Below are 16,255 nucleotides of genomic sequence, written 5' to 3' on the forward strand. Positions count from 1 at the left end.
GTTGATGTTACTGTAAATCCACTTGTTTTCAAAATAGTCCATAGCTAGAATAACTATTTCTGGGGAGAAAGAACACTCAATGGCAACACCTATATTTGTGGATATAAATTCCTTTTGAATTCAAAGAAGTTGTTGCCAAGGAAACTACGAAGTCTGTGGGGACTGCAAGAGGAGTGGGTCTAGAATCTAGGGCCATATTATCAAGAAAGGGCGATACATTATCGCCACTTTTATCAGCAGGAAACTGCAGCTACAGCGGCGATAATGGGCTTGATAATAGGTCCTTGTGAATTCCCATAGAAGCCCAGGTTCTGGTGTTAACCTGGGCTTCTATGGGAATTCACAAGGGCCTATTATCAAGCCCATTATCGCTGCTTTAGCAGCAGTTTCCTGCCGATAAAAGCGGCGATAATGTATTGCCCTTTCTTGATAATATGGCCCCTAGTACTTCTCTGAGTACCAATAGAGCATCATCTTGCGGGATATTGGTGTAGAGGGACTCAATATCAAAAGTCACAAGAAATTGTATAGTATTGTGAAATGGGAGACCCTCAACTTTACTTAACACATCCATAGAATCTCTAATATATGCTTTGGTGGGAGATGTAAATGGTTTGAGAAACACATCCACATATTTGGCCAATGGTTCTAAAAGCGAACCTCAGGCAGAAATATTTGGGTGTACAGGTAGATGGGAGGGGTTCTTGTTGATTTTCAGCAAAATGTAAATGTTTGGGATCTTGCATTTTTTGTGATTAAGAAATGCAAAGACCTGGGGGCGTGGCCTGAACGCCGCACAAGATGGCGGCTTGACTGCGGAGCTCCGGACATCGGACGCCGATGCCAGCAGTTTTCCTATCTTAAACTGCACCCTTTCGAACGCCGACTTCATCTTCTTGCATCGGAGTATGAGGTGAGCAGATTGACACCACCTGCGTCCCTCTACTCCGTCTAAATGCAGACTTTTCGTGACTGACGCGGCGCGCTCTCAGGCGGCCGCCATTTCCTTTGAACTTTTGCCGCGTCTCCGTTTTCTGTCAGCGGAGGACTTGCACCGCGGTGCGGTGCTCTCCTTGTCAACGCTACTCAATGCGGCAAGAAGGTATACATAATACTGATGTTCCTCATTAACTGAATCTTCCTGTCAGCGTTTTTCAGCCTGTGGTTCCCCTATTTCGTCACGCTTTCTTCACGCTGAGCGCTGCTTTCAGGCTGAATTCCTCATCTGGGCGCCGCTTTTCAAAGGCATTTTCAATGGAACCTACAAGAAAGGATATCATTTGTTTTTGTTTATCCTCAACAACGTCTATCTGTCTCTCCACATGATACAGACGATTTTTCTCTTCATGCTCATATTATACAGTGCTATTCCAGTCTTTTTGAGTACACCTTTATTTTAATGATGTCTTTTGTGTGACGCATTTTACTTTCTTCTGCGCAACAAGGTTCTGACATCAATGTGTTGTGCTCTACCTTTCACAGCACTGATATTTTTTCTTACTGAGGAATACTTTCACCACAGAGCTTCTATCTTCTGAACCTACAGGAACATTATTATTTATTTATCTCCCATACCATATATGGGGAAACTGCGCACTCTCAAGCTCACGGCTACCAAAACCAAGCCACATCTTTCCTCAGACTCTGACTCGACGACGCAGGCCATGGAGGACACCATTCCTTCTAAAGCGGAGGTCACTCGTGGGGCTATTCCTAAGACTACTGTCACCAGTAAACTTCTGCAACCTGGCTCCACGAAACGTCACAAGAAAGATCCACCATCTCCAGGTTCTGAGTCATCATCCGCTTCCATGGATCTTATTCTTGAAGAACTTCGAGCACTGAAACCCTTCATGGCTGAAACTACTAAAACACTGCAATTTCTTCACGATAAATGGTCCACTCTCGAATCCAGAGTCCTGATAGTGGAACAATCAACGGAGGCTCTACAATCTTCCTGCTCAAGAATTTCCTCATTGGAGAAGGATGTCTCTCTCTTAAGACGACAGACTGAGGAGTTGGAAAATAGAAATCGTCGCAATAACCTGCGCCTTTATAATCTTCCAGAGCTCACAGAAGGGTCCAATCCAACCTCCTTCTTCCAAACCTTTTTACCAAAAATTTTGGATCTTCCATCTTCTGTCACACTCAACATTCAACGTGCTCATAGACTGGGTCCGAAAGTTTCCTCCAAGCCCCGCGGAGTCATCATGCTCTTCCTACAATATACCGACTTACTTCAGGTACTTTCAGCAGCCAAAGCGAAGAAGCAGATTATGTGGGAAGGTCACCGTCTGTATCTATCTCAAGACGTAGCCAAAGTGACAGCTGACCGCAGGAAACAATTTCTCGATCTACGACCACGATTGCGAGATCTTGGTGCCAGATTCGTTCTCCTTCATCCTTGCCTCTTCAAGGTTACGTATAAAGAAAAGACAACGACTTTTGAAGACCCACGAGTCCTTGAAGAATTCCTCCGTCACCATGAAACCATCAACATGGACACTGCAAGACCAGTTTAATGATTTATGTGTCTTCCTGATTTGACTAAAATTATTACCCCTTTATTTCCCTACTGTGCCTAGTATCGACTCCCCTTACCTTATTGTATACATATATATTTTGTTTACTTCATTCTACTGTCGCGTAGTTCCTATACTTGGCGTCCTTATGTACTTTTAACCTATCTATTCCATTTTTTGTCTCATCACAGATCCTCTCCTTCTGTTCCCCGTCCCGGTGTAGTTTCTGCTCCCTTCAATTGATCCTAAGCTGGTTCCTCCGGTGTTCGATGACGTGAGTTTCTGTTGTTGATGTCGTCCTCTTCTGGCGTCGTCACCCCCTAGTTCTCATTTGTATTTGTTGTTATGTTTCTTCTCTTGACTTGTTCTCTCTTATCTTCCTTTATATTCCTTTCTTTATCTCTTCTTCTCTTTCTTGCTCTCACTTTCTCTCTCTATCTCTCTCATACATATGTTCTTGCAATCTTACTACTTCTTTCAACATTTCTCATCTACTTTTCTATTCTACTTTCTCTTTTCTCGTATATCATTCTCATGATATTGTACATTCCGAGTAGTCACCTGGAATGTTAAGGGGTTGAATAACCCCATTAAACGTCAACGAGTTTTAACACATTTAACTAGACTTAAGGCAGATGTAGCCCTTCTTCAAGAATCCCACCTCACAGATTTAGAGTCTACTAAACTTAAACGATGTTGGGTGGGTCATGTTTTTTATTCACCTGCTGTAGGTAAGAAAAATGGTACTGTTATACTCTGTCATAAAAAGTTAAATGTTTCAATTGTATCCCAAGAGTGCGATGATGATGGTCGTTGGGTAATTGTTAATCTTCTTATAGACAAAATACCTATAGTTATTTTTAATGTTTATGCCCCAACTGGTGTTGATAAATTGTTCTGGCCTGCTATTTCGAACAAACTGGTTACCCTCAATGACCAATACGTTATTCTTGGCGGTGACTGCAACCAAGTTTATGATCCCTTTATCGATAGAAATTCAAAAGTTAAATTTGTTCCTTCCAAAATGCATACCCAGTTTATTTCCTCTATACAGAATAATGCATTAGTTGACATTTGGAGGCTTTGTAACCCTGACCTCAGAGAATACTCTTTCTACTCCCCCACACATCACTCCCAATCACGTATTGATTACCTTTTCCTTAGCAAACCTCTGGCCCAACTTGCCATTCACTCAGATATAGGCTCCATTCTCATTTCAGACCACGCTCCCGTTTTTGTGGACATTGATCTTATTCCCTACTCCCCTCATTCAGGCCGTTGGAGATTTAATAATTCTCTACTTCTTGATTCTGATTTTTGCACCCAATTTAGGCAATTTTCCACTGAATTTTTTACACTTAACCACCTTCCTGAATCTCCTTTTGTTATGATTTGGGACTCGTTTAAGGCAGCTGCACGTGGTTTTATTATTAATTTTGTCTCCCAAAAGAAAAAACAATCAATCTCTAAGTCAACTCAACTCTTGGATAAAATTAAAAAATTGGAATATACGTACTATAACTCAAATTCTGAATCTTCTCTACGTGAATTAATTTCAGCCAAACTTGATTTCAATAAATTTACCACCAATGCTGCCTCTAACTCTCTTCTAAAATGCAATTCCCGCTACTACGGCGGACAAAACAAGATGGGCAGGCTCCTGGCCAATTACCTTAAGATACGTAAAGAACGTACAAAAATTGAATCCTTGCAAAACCCACATGGAGTGTCTTTCTTTAAAGATAAAGACATACTGGCTCAATTTGTTTCCTTTTACCAAAATCTCTACACTCCCGAATCTATTCCCGACCCTCAAGATCTCCTTTCATACTTTCAAAATATCCCTTCTCCAGAAGCATCCCATCTTGATTTTCAATCATTAGATTTGGACATTAGCCAATCGGAAATTTCTCATGCAATCTCTATTCTTCGTCGAGGTAAAGCCCCAGGGCCCGATGGTTTTACCATTGAATTCTATACTTACTTCTCTTCCCTTCTTCTCCCAAAATTGCATCTCCTATTCCAATCTTTTGCGGCCTCCGGATCCTCTCAAGGAACCTTCCAAGAAGCATTGATTTGTTTGATACCTAAACCAGATAAAGACCATACCCTATGTAAGAACTATCGTCCCATATCACTAGTAAACACTGATTATAAAATCTTCGCCAAAATTATAGCTCTCCGACTAGATCCCTTATTACCAGAACTTATAGGTCCTGAGCAATCCGGTTTCGTTAAGGGTCGCCTATCTTCAGATAATTCTCGTGTTTTCTTTAATATTTTGAGTAGAGCCCCATCCCTTTCTTCCCCCCTTGCTGCTATCTCCCTCGATGCTGAAAAAGCATTCGACAGAATTGGTTGGGACTTTATGTTCCAAGCTCTTCATTGGTTTGGCTTCCCCCCTAAATTCATATCTCTAATATCACTACTATACTCTAGCCCCCATGCGTCAATCTTTGCCAATGGTATGGTTTCCGACTACTTTCCTCTTCAAAGAGGGGTTCGTCAAGGATGCCCACTATCCCCTCTACTGTTTATTATAGCCTTAGAACCCTTTTTAACTAAGATTAGACTTGATGACACGATCACTGGTTTCCAATATGGCCCTCACCAGCAAGCTAAACTATCTGTATACGCTGATGACATTTTATTTTATTGCTCGGACCCTCAAACAACTCTCCCTTCCTTCCTTCGTCAAGTTTCTTCTTTCTCTACCGTCTCAGGTTATCGTCTTAACACAGATAAATGTGAAATCTTACCTTTAAATCCCTTATGCCAAAAACATCTCTTTGACTCTTCTGGCTTTTCCTGGCAGCCCATAAAGATCAAATATTTAGGTATCTGGTTTGCCCCCCGTATTCCAGACACTCTTAAATTTAATTTCGAAGCTCTTTCTACCAAAATTAATACATCAATAACGCGGTGGAACCCTCTATTCCTTTCTTGGTGGGGTCGACTAGACTCCATCAAAATGATGCTAGCTCCCTTAGTCCTCTATTCTGTTTCCATGATTCCCGTCCGTATTCCAGATCATTACTTCAAATCGATCGACTCCCTTCTATTAAAATTCTTGTGGAAAGGCAAAAAATCTCGGATAGCACTTTCTTCCCTGAAAAAAGACAAATCCCTAGGTGGTATCAAATTCCCCCACTTTAAGTCTTACCATAACGCATTTTCTTTAAAACAATCTCTGAGGTGGCTTTCTTCAGATCTTCCTCGCATTCCTCCCCTTTGGCTCACATTAGAATCCTCTCTTCTTCACCCTTATGATTTTCGAGAAGTCCTCTCCTTTACCTCTAAGGTATCATCCATTTGTTCCCCCATCATATCTCACTCCTGCTCTCTTCTTCGTCCATACTTAATATCCACATACCCATCTGCCTCCTCCACCCACGCTCAACCTATTTGGCACAATAAATTCCTCAAAATTCGTAATCGTTCCTTATATTGGAAATCCTGGCATTCCCTTGGTCTAAAATGGATCTCACAACTCCTCTCAGATACTCAACCTCTTTCTTTCCAAGACCTTCAAGCAAAATTCTCATTACCTGCCTCATCCCGTAAACAATATTTATCGATACTTCCTTCCCTTACTCAATATCTTTCTTCACTCCCAACCTCTACCTCTATCCCTACCACACATCTTTCGATTTCTAATGCTATTGATCAATCTCTTTCTGCGTCATTTATTTATAAATCTTTACAGTCCTCTGCTGATCGTACAAAATCTAAGATTGAGTTGGCTTGGGAGGAAGATTTATCTCACACATGGTCCATTATTTTATGGGACAAAATTTGGTCTAAAATTCATAGTACATCCAGAGCTGCAAATACCACACAAACATTATTCTTTATTTATAATCGTATTCTATTCACTCCATTATTCCTGTCCTCCTTTTCCCCAGACACTCCATCTACTTGTTGGTCCTGCAATTTCCCCTCAGCTGATTTGAAACACATGTTATTTGAATGTCCTCCCATATTACGTTTCTGGCACTTAGTATGGTTTCAGCTCCAAAAAATTTTCAACATTACGGTTTCATTCTCCATTTCACATATTTTCTTAGGTTCCCTCTCTCCCACACTCGCTGATTCCCACTCCAACCAAAAATTACTTGATCTATGCATAGCCATTGCTTTCCATCATATTACATCACACTGGAAACAAGCTAATGATGTTTCTTTTACTGCATGGTGGAACGCAGTTTGCTTTAATCACCGACTTGACACTAATTTTGTTTCTCCTATCTCCTTAGCAATCAAACGTGATCTCTTATGGCTTCCCCTCACTGACTATCTATCCACAGTTGCTAAACCTCCTCCACCACTTCCGATTCGTACTGTTGAAGTTTGTAAACCTCCATGAATGCATTACCTTAATTTATTCGTTTAATATACTATCGGTTATAGCTAGTATTTTATCATATTTTTTATCCATTCTCATATTTTCCGATATCTCCTCATTCCCCTATGTTCCTCATATTCATTATTTATTTTTTCATATTTTTTGCTTCAGTTTCCCCAATGTAATTCACTATTATGTAAGATTGGTTTCATTTTTTTCATAACTCTTGATTGTTTCTTCATTTTCTGTCTTTGTTTCTTTATATTTCAATAAACTTCAAACTTAAAAAAAAAAAGAAATGCAAAGACCTTATTTCGAAACCAGTCTTCCTTCAGGGATCTTGATTTTGGCTGTAATCTCAGGTATGCGGACAAAATATCGATATTTTAATATCGATATACAACAATATTGAAGTTTAAATATCGAAGGGACATAATATAGAAGGTAAGTAATATCGATAGATTTTAATATCGATATTAGTAATATCGATGTTTTAAATATCGATGTTAGTAATTTCGATGTTACTAATATCGATTTTAAAATAATTTTATGTATATTATTATATATTCATTATGTTTTAAATTTATTTTTATGTAATTTAATAAAATTTTGTATTTTAGTACTGTAGCGGGTTGTGGGTTTATAGGGGAATAGGGTGGGAAGTAATTTAATTATATAATGGATAAAACCAATATGCAAAAGATTAAACACCAGAGTGAGCAATGAAGCATTGTCAATCCTAAAATACAATACAGCTGAATGGCTATCCGTAGGGGTGGCAAAATATCTTGGGTGGGTCTGGATTATCAGAGCAAGGTGCTTACAAGGAGCTAATAGCTGAACGCTAAATGTGTTGCCCAAGATTTATGTTTCTGGATTGCAATTCTGAACTTTTTACTTTTTACTTTTTTATTAATTCTGGAAAAATCGTCTTTCTATGCTATTTAATTGCTTTTTAAAACAAGATCTATGATAACTTAAATTGTTTGTATATGGTTGTACATACTTGTTGTGTGTTTTTTGTATATATTTTATACGCTTGTCTTTTATGAAGAAAAACTTCGAAATAAAGACGTTAAAAAACTGAAAAACTGAAAAACTGAATTTAATTATACTAAATTAATTATTAATTAGTAGGAATTATAAATTAATTTTAATTAATTGGTAATTAATTTAAATTAATTGGTAATTAATTTTTATTAATTGATTAATTGATAATCATGTTCTGTAGCGGGTTGTGGGTTTATAGGGGAATAGGGTGGGAAGTAATTTAATTATACTAAATTAATTATTAATTAGTAGGAATTATAAATTAATTTTAATGAATTGGTAATTAATTTTTATTAATTGATTATTATGTTCTGTAGCTAGTTGTGGGTTTATAGGGGAATAGGGTTTAAAGTAATTTAAATTTAAATAAGTAATAATGTTTTTTAATTAATTGTTTTGTTAAGTATATAATTGTTAAATAATTATTGATTGGTAATTAAATATTATTAAATGGTATATTTTATTAACTTCTTTTAGTTAAATTTTTATTGCTAATCATGTTTTTAATAATTATGTATTGGTATTTGTAAATGGTTTATATTTATTTAATAGTTAAGTTTTTTATTATTTAAAAAAAGACATTTATTTATAAGTATGTTTGTTTTTACCCCTACGCTATCCAACACTTTCCCTACTGTTGCACTCTCTGGAGTTGGAATAGTAATTTTTACCCCTACGCTATTCAACACTTTAGTCTCTGGAGTTGGAATAGTAATTTTTACCCCTACGCTATCCAACACTTTCCCTACTGTTGCATTCTCTGGAGTTGGAATAGTAATTTTTACCCCTACGCTATCCAACACTTTCCCTACTGTTGCACTCTCTGGAGGTGGAATAGTAATTTTTACCCCTACGCTATCCAACACTTTCCCTACTGTTGCACTCTCTGGAGTTGGAATAGTAATTTTTACCCCTACGCTACCAACACTTTCCCTACTGTTGCACTCTCTGGAGTTGGAATAGTAATTTTTACCCCTACGCTATCCAACACTTTCCCTACTGTTGCACTCTCTGGAGTTGGAATAGTAATTTTTACCCCTACGCTATCCAACACTTTCCCTACTGTTGTACTCTCTGGAGTTGGAATAGTAATTTTTACCCCTACGCTATCCAACACTTTCCCTACTGTTGCACTCTCTGGAGTTGGAATACTAACTGTTACCCCTACGCTATCCAACACTTTCCCTACTATTGCACTCTCTGGAGTTGGAATAGTAATTGTTACCTCTACGCTATCCAACACTTTCCCTACTGTTGCACTCTCTGGAGTTGGAATAGTAATTTTTACACCTACGCTATCCAACACTTTCCCTACTGTTGCACTCTCTGGAGTTGGAATAGTAATTTTTACCCCTACCCTATCCAACACTTTCCCTACTGTTGCACGTACTGGAGTGGGAATAGTAATTGTTACCCCTACGCTATCCAACACTTTCCCTACTGTTGCACTCTCTGGAGTGGGAATAGTAATTGTTACCCCTACGCTATCCAACACTTTCCCTACTGTTGCACTCTCTGGAGTTGGAATAGTCATTTTTACCCCTACCCTATCCAACACTTTCCCTACTGTTGCACTCTCTGGAGTGGGAATAGTAATTTTTACCTGTACGCCATCCAACACTTTCCCTACGGTTGCACTCTCTGGAGTGGGAATAGTAATTGTTACCCGTACGCTAATCAACATTTACTTACTTATTTTAATTTGTGTTACATTTTTAATAATTGTTATTTATAATATTATTTTATGTATTTAAATGTATTTGTAATTTATTATATTTTCATTTATTTATAAGGTATTAATATATTTTTTTAGAGTTATTATTAATGAAGTATATACTATGTATTATATCTTTATTATTATTTGTTTTTATTACATTATTTATTCATTTTTAATATTTTTAACTATGTTTAATTATAAAAAAACGCTATTTTAAAAAAAAACTATATTTTTAACTTCTATATATTTTTTTCGATATTTTTGTACTTACCTTGTTAGAGATAGGATGTCGATATTATTGTATCAATGTTTTTGTTGCGATATTTTTGTAGGTAGATATTTTTGTATTCAATATTTTGTCATAGATTCGTAATCTCATGGGTGGAATTTTCCTGTATCTGACGGTAGTGCCTCATATTATTCAATTTTTTGCATACTTTTCCAAAAAAATAATTGTGAAATGAAATACAATACTGGAATGTTGTGAGCTCCATTAGAGACGATGAGGTGCGTTAGGGCCATTAATGGCTGGTATAGGCATTCTTCTCTAACAGTCCAGTCTCTGTCTTTAGGTGTCTCCCTTTTTAATTTTGAACATTATGCACTCAGTGGGTGTTTACTTGCATTATAGCTCATCTGCTTCGGGCTATACCAGTTGATAAAGGCCCTCTCCCTCGTTACAGGTCGCAACCTGCAGCTCAGGCCTTTAACAACCAGTGTAGTCCTGGGCAGCGGGCTACAATGCTTTAGTAGAATAGGTCTCTTTTACCAAATACATTGCAAGTCAGCCACAGAGGTATCCCTGGGGCCCGCTCATTCTGAGTGGTCAAGTGTACCCACACCATGATTTAATACATGCTGTAATATTGTATAGGTTTTATCAGGTGCATTTTTACACACAGGAAAACTTCCTGTGGATCTTCTGACATTTTCCTCCTGTTCAAAGAAGTAAATGCTTGCAGAAAATGCCAATAAATTGACAATTGGTATGCGGTGAAGGACCTAAAATTCATGGCCTACTGCTTGTAATGCCAAGATTAAGGGCAGCAGAATTTGTCTGGAATCTGTAATTACGGCCCGGTATCTCCACCTGAAATAGAGACAACCTGAATGAGGTACTACATTTTACAGAGAGCGCACTCACCACCTTGGGCATAGGTAAATTGGGGGAAAGAAGTACCTTTGTGAGCAAAAGATTGGTAAACATCCCACATACATAAGCAATGTGGAGAAGAATTCAAAATGGAGCCAATTCACAAAGGCATTTAAAAGTTGTACTCCTGTAGTATCATTTTACGTACTCTTGCATGCATGTGTGGATTGGCCCAAATTGACTCCAAATACAGAAACAGCTGCACTGTTTTAGCCCTTTTACTAATAGGAAGTTGGATAGTTCAGGTCAATTCACAAAGGTATGTAAGAGTATATGGAAGAGTGCTCCTGTCCTCGAAGACATTTGTCAGCTGATCCAATATGCAAGAGCCTTTTTATTATTAGCTAATCAGTTGTTGAGATTTTTCACAAACCCGAGGCAGAAACATGCATGCTTAGCATGTTTCGGCTCTAGTGTTATAGGTAATCGGCACTTGTGTAGCATATAATCTGGCATTATTACTGCAGCGCAGGACTACAAATCAAATACAACCAATTGAGAAAATGATCCACAAACCATATGAACCATTATAATGTGTGTTTGACAAATCTGCAGCGCTGTCCTAATTTCAGTCAAACTAGACTATGTTTTCAATCGATACATTTAAAGACCGCCACTAATCGTGGGCTAGTTCCAAAACCTATACAACTATTCTGAATTACTAAATACCATTTACTGAATACTCTACAATTTCTCCCCTTAGGCTTATAGGAGGTAGGGACATACTCATTTTAATGAAGAATACATTACAGACAAGTCTACACAGTGTCACAATCACAAAGTGCTAAGTTTCATAATAAGGTTATTAAACATTGAAAATGTGTCTTACCTGTCATCCCTAATTCGATAAAATATCCCATAGCCATCGTGAATCATGGGGACAGCCGCTCCATGAACAGTGGTATATCCAAGCAGACTAGTTGAAAGGACAAAGTTACACCCTCCTCCGCTGTGAAACAAAATTAAGACATGCCCTTTAGTAAACTAGAAATAATACAAGGAGATTAGATTATTTGATTTGTTCGGCACTGCAACTCAGTCAATTGTATTATAGTATTTGGTATGCGTCAATGAAAATGGCAGAACTGGGTTAAAAACAGTAATAGGATACAAACCTTTAAATGATAATAACAAATAAGTATTGGCAATGCCAATAGGTCTCGCCAATTGGAGACCTATTGGCTTTGTCAATAGGGAAGTGGTGGTTAGCAGGGGCAGTGAATGCATGTACATGTATGCGTATTGACACATCAGACATTTTTTTATTTCTCAATGTAACCTGGTGGGCAGCTATGATAGATCAAATAATATGAAAAATAAACAAGAGTTGGAGATATTGGCATTGAAAATGACAATGTCCTATACCCATGTGTTTTGGTTTGGAGTGGAGTGGATGTTTGTGGTGTGGAGTAGAATTATGTGGGTCGATCTGGAATTGTTAGTTGTGGAATTGTGTGGGGTAGAATTGTGTGGGATGGAATTGTGTGGTGTGGATTTGTGTAATGGAATTATGTGGCATGGTGGATAGATTGAGATGAGAGCTGTACAGAATAGATATACAGGAAAACAGAGAGGGGTATGTAGTTTGAGCATGAAGTTGTGAATGAACGCCAGACAGAGGAGCAGAAACTGTGTGAGAAAGAGAGAAAGAAAGGGAAAGCAGGTGGCAGATACATAAAGAGGAGCGCTTGTGTATGCAGAAGACCACCCAAGAAGAGGAGCAGAGTGTGAGATTGATAAAAGGAAACCTTGAAAAGGCACAGACCTGAAGTCAACCACATGAGAGATGTGGGAAAAGTACATGAGAGGGAAAGCAGTGAGAAAGAGAACGAGAGAGAGAGACTGGTTGCTTTTTCCAAAGAATCTTTATTAACCTTAAAGTAAGGCAGATGTTCAGAGAGACAATGACCAGCCACCAGCTGACGGCAGGGCACCGAGGATGGGCTCTAGACCGAAAGAGATAAGATGGGCTGGAAAAAGAATATGGAAAGGGGTAGAAAAAAAAGATTAGGAAAGGATAGGATAAAGAAAGGCGTGGAGGAGAAAAAAATGGTACAAGCGGACCAAAGTCAAAGAAAAAAATAACCAAGGCCTCACACGAGTAGGCTTGTGAGGCATGCTATGAGTGTTTGGTGGCAGGTTTTGGTCAGTGTTATAGTTTAGTGCATTGGTACTCACAAACTTTCTCTCGGGGGCCAAATTTACAGTGTGGTTTGTGGCCGAGGGCTGCACCGGTGGAGGCGGGGTCAGTGGGGGAGGGGGAGGGGCTAGAGAAAAAAAACCTGTGACCATGAGGTTGAACACAGGCTCCTGAAGCGGATGCCTTCGTCCACTGAGCCAACAGACCCGTCTCTCTCTCTCTCTCTCTCTCTCTCTCTCTCGATCTCTCCCTCCCTCTCTCTGTCTCCCTCCCTCTCTGTCTCCCTCTTCTCTCGATCTCTCTATCTCTTGCTCCCTCCTTCCCTCTCTCTCTGTTTCACTCTGTCTCCCTCTGTCTCACTCACTCTGTCTACCTCTCTCTCTCTCTCTCTCCTATTCGTTCTCTCTCTGTCTCCCTCCCTCTCTTTCCTTCCCTCTCTGTCCGTCTCCCTCTGTCCATCTCCCTCCCTTTGTCTCCCTCCCTCTGTCTCCCTCCCTATGTCTGTCTCCTTCCCTCTGTCTCCCTCCGTCCGTCTCCCTCCCTCTGTCTCCTTTCCTCTGTCTCCCTTCCTCTCTCTGTCTCCCTCCCTCTCTCTGTCTCCCTTCCTCTGTTTGTCTCTCTCTGTCTGTCACCCTTTGTCTCCCTCTCTCTCCCTCCATCTGTCTCCCTCCCTCTGTCTCCCTTCCTGTCTCCCTTCCTCTCTCTCTCCCTCTGGCTGTCTCCCTTTCTGTCTCCCTCTCTGTCTCTCTCTCTGTCTATCACCCTCTGTCTGTCACCCTTTGTCGGTCTCCCTCTCTCTCTGTCTCCCTCTCCGTCTGTCTCCCTCTGCCTGTCTCCCTCTGTCTGTTTCCCTCTCTCTGTCTCCCTCTCTCTCCCTCCCTCTAACTCCCTCCCTCTATTTCCCTCCCTCTATCTCCCTCCCTCTGTCTGTCTCCCTCCCTCTGCCTGTCTCCCTCTGTCTGTCTCCCTCTATCAATCACCCTCTGTCTGATCCTGGGATGCTAAATATCATGATTGGCTTGTCCTCAGTGAAGGGAGTACTTAGATAATACGTGGTTGTGGGGGATCCAAACATGCTAAAAATACCTTGAGGCTACCCTGGCATCCCTTCATTTTGGGTGCCCCAAGTGCGGTTAAAAATAGGAGGAAGTGGGTGCAGCTGGATTTTATTTACCCAAGCATCCTGCTCGTCATTATGTTTCAACCGTATGATTATCCCCGGCTTTCATCTGGACTCACTTTTAACCCGTTCCAATCAGTTGAACTATTATTTTCCACAGCAGTCCAAGTATGAAATAAGGTGAAGGTAAGAGGATATCATGCTGGCTTACTTACACAGCAGAGTACACACAAACGGTATTGCCCAAAGGTAAGAGATAGAAACAACATAAAGTAATGCATTCACATCACAACATATGCACCCTCGTGTTTGTCCTGTCAAACAACGGGTGCAATATGTAACACATAACCTTTATAAGCACCAGACTTAACAAACAAATTAATAGACAGGGCTACTTGCATATACATAGATGCATTTTTACATCACCACGTACGCTCCTCTGTTATTGGCCAGTTAACCAAGGGATGTAAAATGTAACAGGCATCACATAAGCGCATGTTGCTTGCAAGTAGGTAAGTGTGGTGCACTGCACTGCGAGCCAAAGTGATAGCATTTGTGTCACACATGCATCGGTGGTCACCCTAAACCTATAATCATTAGGTAGCAGTAGGGAGAGGGCAGGCCCCTGTAGTCAGGCACAATACGGATCGATAAAGTCAAGTCTTTGAAGGTTTAACAGTCAGCTTAGGTTAACAATTTTAACACAACATGAGCAGTAATGTGAAATGTCACATATCTATCACAGGTTCATGGGAAAGAAAGTTTTCCCTGCTCACGCTTTCGGTCAAATTGAAGAATTTAGCTGTGCACTACGTTTTGGCTCAATAACGTCATCGTACACTGAGATAAAGTCCAACAAACCCAGAGAAGTGGTATACTTGAGGATGTTATATATTGAGAAAGTGCAAATGGATGTGCACCAACATTAGGGAGACAGTGTCTCTTAGGTTATCATCTAAAATTAAAGGAAAATTAATGTCTCATAAATTTGCAAGATGGGTTTGTAATGTCATGTAATGATCGATAATGGCACTTTTATATGAGGTAGCTTGATATGAGAGAGTATATGAAATTGTGTGATTGGGCATGTTGTCCTAACAAGATACATTATGGTGTTATATCGCAGAGTAGGGAGCAGAGAGACTTATGTCCTGCTTTAATGTGGATACTAATTTATGCATCCATAGAATTAACTTGGTTTCATGGAATCTCATTGTTCAAACCCACGTTGGTGCAAATCTTACATGAAAACATTAAGACTACATGCACAGGTGATCATGTAAATCAAGTCAATTGTGTTAGTTAGTGTTGTATTTTGTATATTTACAATGTTCATGTTCATTGGAACTTCACTTTTAAACTTGTAACATCATTGTGCTCTAGAATGTGGGATCTCCTAGCAACTGTGTTAAGCTAGAGCATTCTTGATGGACCTGTTGGCAGAGATGGCCTTCCTACCTCTGCTACCGATGTAGCCAGTAAATAACCATGAATCTCTACGCTGTTCAGAGTTGGTTAATTCAAAAATATTGGCGACGATTTGGCTACATCAAGAACCCAAGCAGCTGAGATACTTCTCCATACAACTACCAGGCTGAGTTATCTATGAACGTGTAAGGGGGAACTCCCTTAAAGGTATTTCAATGTGCCTATTTGTATTGTACTTCCCTGCGCTGTCTCATTTTAAAACAAGCATTTGCAATGCAATAGGTCTCGCATTTGTAAAGGTTTAAGCTATTGGCATTGTAAATGACAAACCTTTTATCTATGTGTTGGTTTTGAAAACAGATTAATGGCATTGTCATTTAAAATGCCAATAGCTTAAACTCTTGCATTGTAAATGACAATGCCTTTTATTTATTTAAAAAAAAGAAACATAAATAAAAATACATTGTCATTTATAATACCAATAGCTCAAACTTGTATAAATGCAAGACCTATTGTATTGCAAATGCTATTTTTTACTTTGCTTATGTGATGGCAATAAATATCCAGCATAGTGAAACACTAAATTAAACCCTGACCCGTCTTCCCAAGACCAGTTCCTGTAGAGTCTCCCAAATAATTACTGGTTCTTATCTGCAGTGGACATTTTTCGTTCTCTCTACACCCTTTTGTGGGACACTCTGAGTTAGAGGCCTACTAGAGCCACATTTCGGGGTGGGAGCTACTAAAAATGTCAGGGGGGGTGCTAATGCTTTCAGCAAT

The 16,255-nt window shown here is 39.4% G+C and overlaps 1 protein-coding gene across 2 annotated transcripts in view; it reads right to left on the reverse strand.

The window, feature by feature from the left end:
• The window catches only part of LOC147688907 (peroxisomal carnitine O-octanoyltransferase-like), a 633,161-nt gene that overhangs the window by 45,060 nt on the left and 571,846 nt on the right, over positions 1-16,255 (reverse strand). For both annotated transcript variants that reach the window (XM_086941804.1, XM_086941803.1), the window contains exon 16: positions 11,617-11,736. In XM_086941804.1, the coding sequence (XP_086797930.1) occupies positions 11,617-11,736 (120 nt within the window). The remainder of the gene's footprint in view (positions 1-11,616; positions 11,737-16,255) is intronic.

The sequence above is a fragment of the Lissotriton vulgaris genome, chromosome 10 (assembly GCF_964263255.1).
Source record: "Lissotriton vulgaris chromosome 10, aLisVul1.2, whole genome shotgun sequence".
Classification (NCBI taxonomy): domain Eukaryota; kingdom Metazoa; phylum Chordata; class Amphibia; order Caudata; family Salamandridae; genus Lissotriton; species Lissotriton vulgaris.